Source organism: Vollenhovia emeryi, unplaced genomic scaffold, assembly GCF_000949405.1.
Source record: "Vollenhovia emeryi isolate VEMERY1.0 unplaced genomic scaffold, V.emery_V1.0 DF949365.1, whole genome shotgun sequence".
Classification (NCBI taxonomy): domain Eukaryota; kingdom Metazoa; phylum Arthropoda; class Insecta; order Hymenoptera; family Formicidae; genus Vollenhovia; species Vollenhovia emeryi.
Window position 1 is genome coordinate 1 of NW_011957001.1, and position 1,348 is coordinate 1,348.

Consider the following 1,348-nt stretch of genomic DNA (forward strand, 5'->3'; position numbering starts at 1 on the left):
ATAACAGAAAATACTGGGTTATACAGTGAACAATGAATTTAAATTAAAATAACATTGGAGCATATGTTGAAAGAAGATGAAGTAAAAATGAAAAGACCCAGATAGCCAGTGTGCACAAGTTGCTTTTGTATTGCACAAAAATATTAGCATCTTGCTATGCATTTATGTCGTCTATTGTGCTGTTGTTTGCTAACATTTGATGTCGGAAATAATACATTTGCATGATCTCACATTATGCTACCATTAAGTGCTTGACCAGATGTAATAGATATACCAAGTTTATATCTGTTAGAAAATTGAAAATAACGTATGCTAACTCTTTGTTAAGAGTATGCCCATTCAATGTGTTCTCTCTCTAGCTGTGCACTCAACTACGACAATACATATATTAACATTATGCTAGCTGTACTTAAGTCACTCAAACATTGAATTCATATTCCTAGCGAAGAGCTAGGAAGCTAGCATCAGTTGCTGGCATTTTATTTCCATACATTGCTTGAATATACTGGCTACCTGGGGAGATAAATAAGATGAAAGAAAGAAATTAATATGCCAAAAAATACCAAGAAGTTAAGGAAAGTAGGCAGAGCGTGACAGAGAAAGAAAAGAGATTCGATAATGCTAAATTGTCCTCGTAGGTTGTACAGGATATATAAAGAAAGTTAGTCGCGATGCTTGAAAACGCGAGTAAGTACGAAGAATGCATAGTATTCGTCCAACGTGCCTTTGATTGTTCAATCGTTTATACTTTTGTAACACCACTCCGGTCGCAAGGTCCAGCATTCGCAGGCCGTTGTCTCTCGAATGCACAAGGAGCCTGGATTCGAGGGGATGCAGAACGATCGTGTTGATAATGACACCTTCGATCTCGCGAATTTTTATCTTCTTTGAGATGCATCCCATCCTCTTTGACGGCATCCTATTATCTCTGCGGAACGTCCAAAGGATTATCAGTCCTACGCTGTCGGCGGTAATCAAATTACCATTCTTCTGAAAGACCATGGAATTGACGAAACCCTCGTGACCTTCTAATTCCTGATTCAGTTCTCGCTTCCTTGACCTCCTGTCGTTCGCCCAGATGCGAACTACTCGATCGTAACATCCAGTTGCTATGATCGTCGCATTGTCGGGACCGTACTTGGCGCAATAAACATACGAAGGATGCGGCAGCATCTGTAATAAATTTATTTCAAATTTATAACGTGAATTTTCCTATATTGACATTTATTCAAAGTTTTGGTCCCGCGTGGTCGCTTACCTCGATGTGCTGCACGATCTGATTGTGAACATCCCAGATACGTGCCGTCTGATCCGCGGAAGCCGACAACAGGCAATGATCGTCGCTGGA

General features: G+C 40.1%; 1 protein-coding gene across 1 annotated transcript; it reads right to left on the minus strand.

Annotated features, from left to right (window-relative positions):
- Window positions 1-6: 6 nt before the first annotated feature.
- On the minus strand, window positions 7-1,342 carry LOC105555818 (jouberin-like). The gene is made up of 3 exons (XM_012002861.1): window positions 1,259-1,342; window positions 984-1,173; window positions 7-928 (listed from the first exon to the last, which is right to left on the minus strand). Exons 2-3 carry the CDS (start codon window positions 1,171-1,173, stop codon window positions 879-881), a joined length of 240 nt encoding a protein of 79 aa, XP_011858251.1. The 5' UTR covers window positions 1,259-1,342; the 3' UTR covers window positions 7-878.
- Between the last annotated feature and the right edge of the window lie 6 nt (window positions 1,343-1,348).

Excerpts from the sequence above, each read along its gene's own strand:
- LOC105555818 (XM_012002861.1), bottom strand. The coding sequence starts at position 1,173 with ATGCTGCCGCATCCTTCGTATGTTTATTGCGCCAAGTACGGTCCCGAC. Across the intron at positions 929-983 it reads CATGGTCTTTCAGAAGAATG|AGATAATAGGATGCCGTCAA; the intron begins GTAATTTGATTA and ends GACGTTCCGCAG.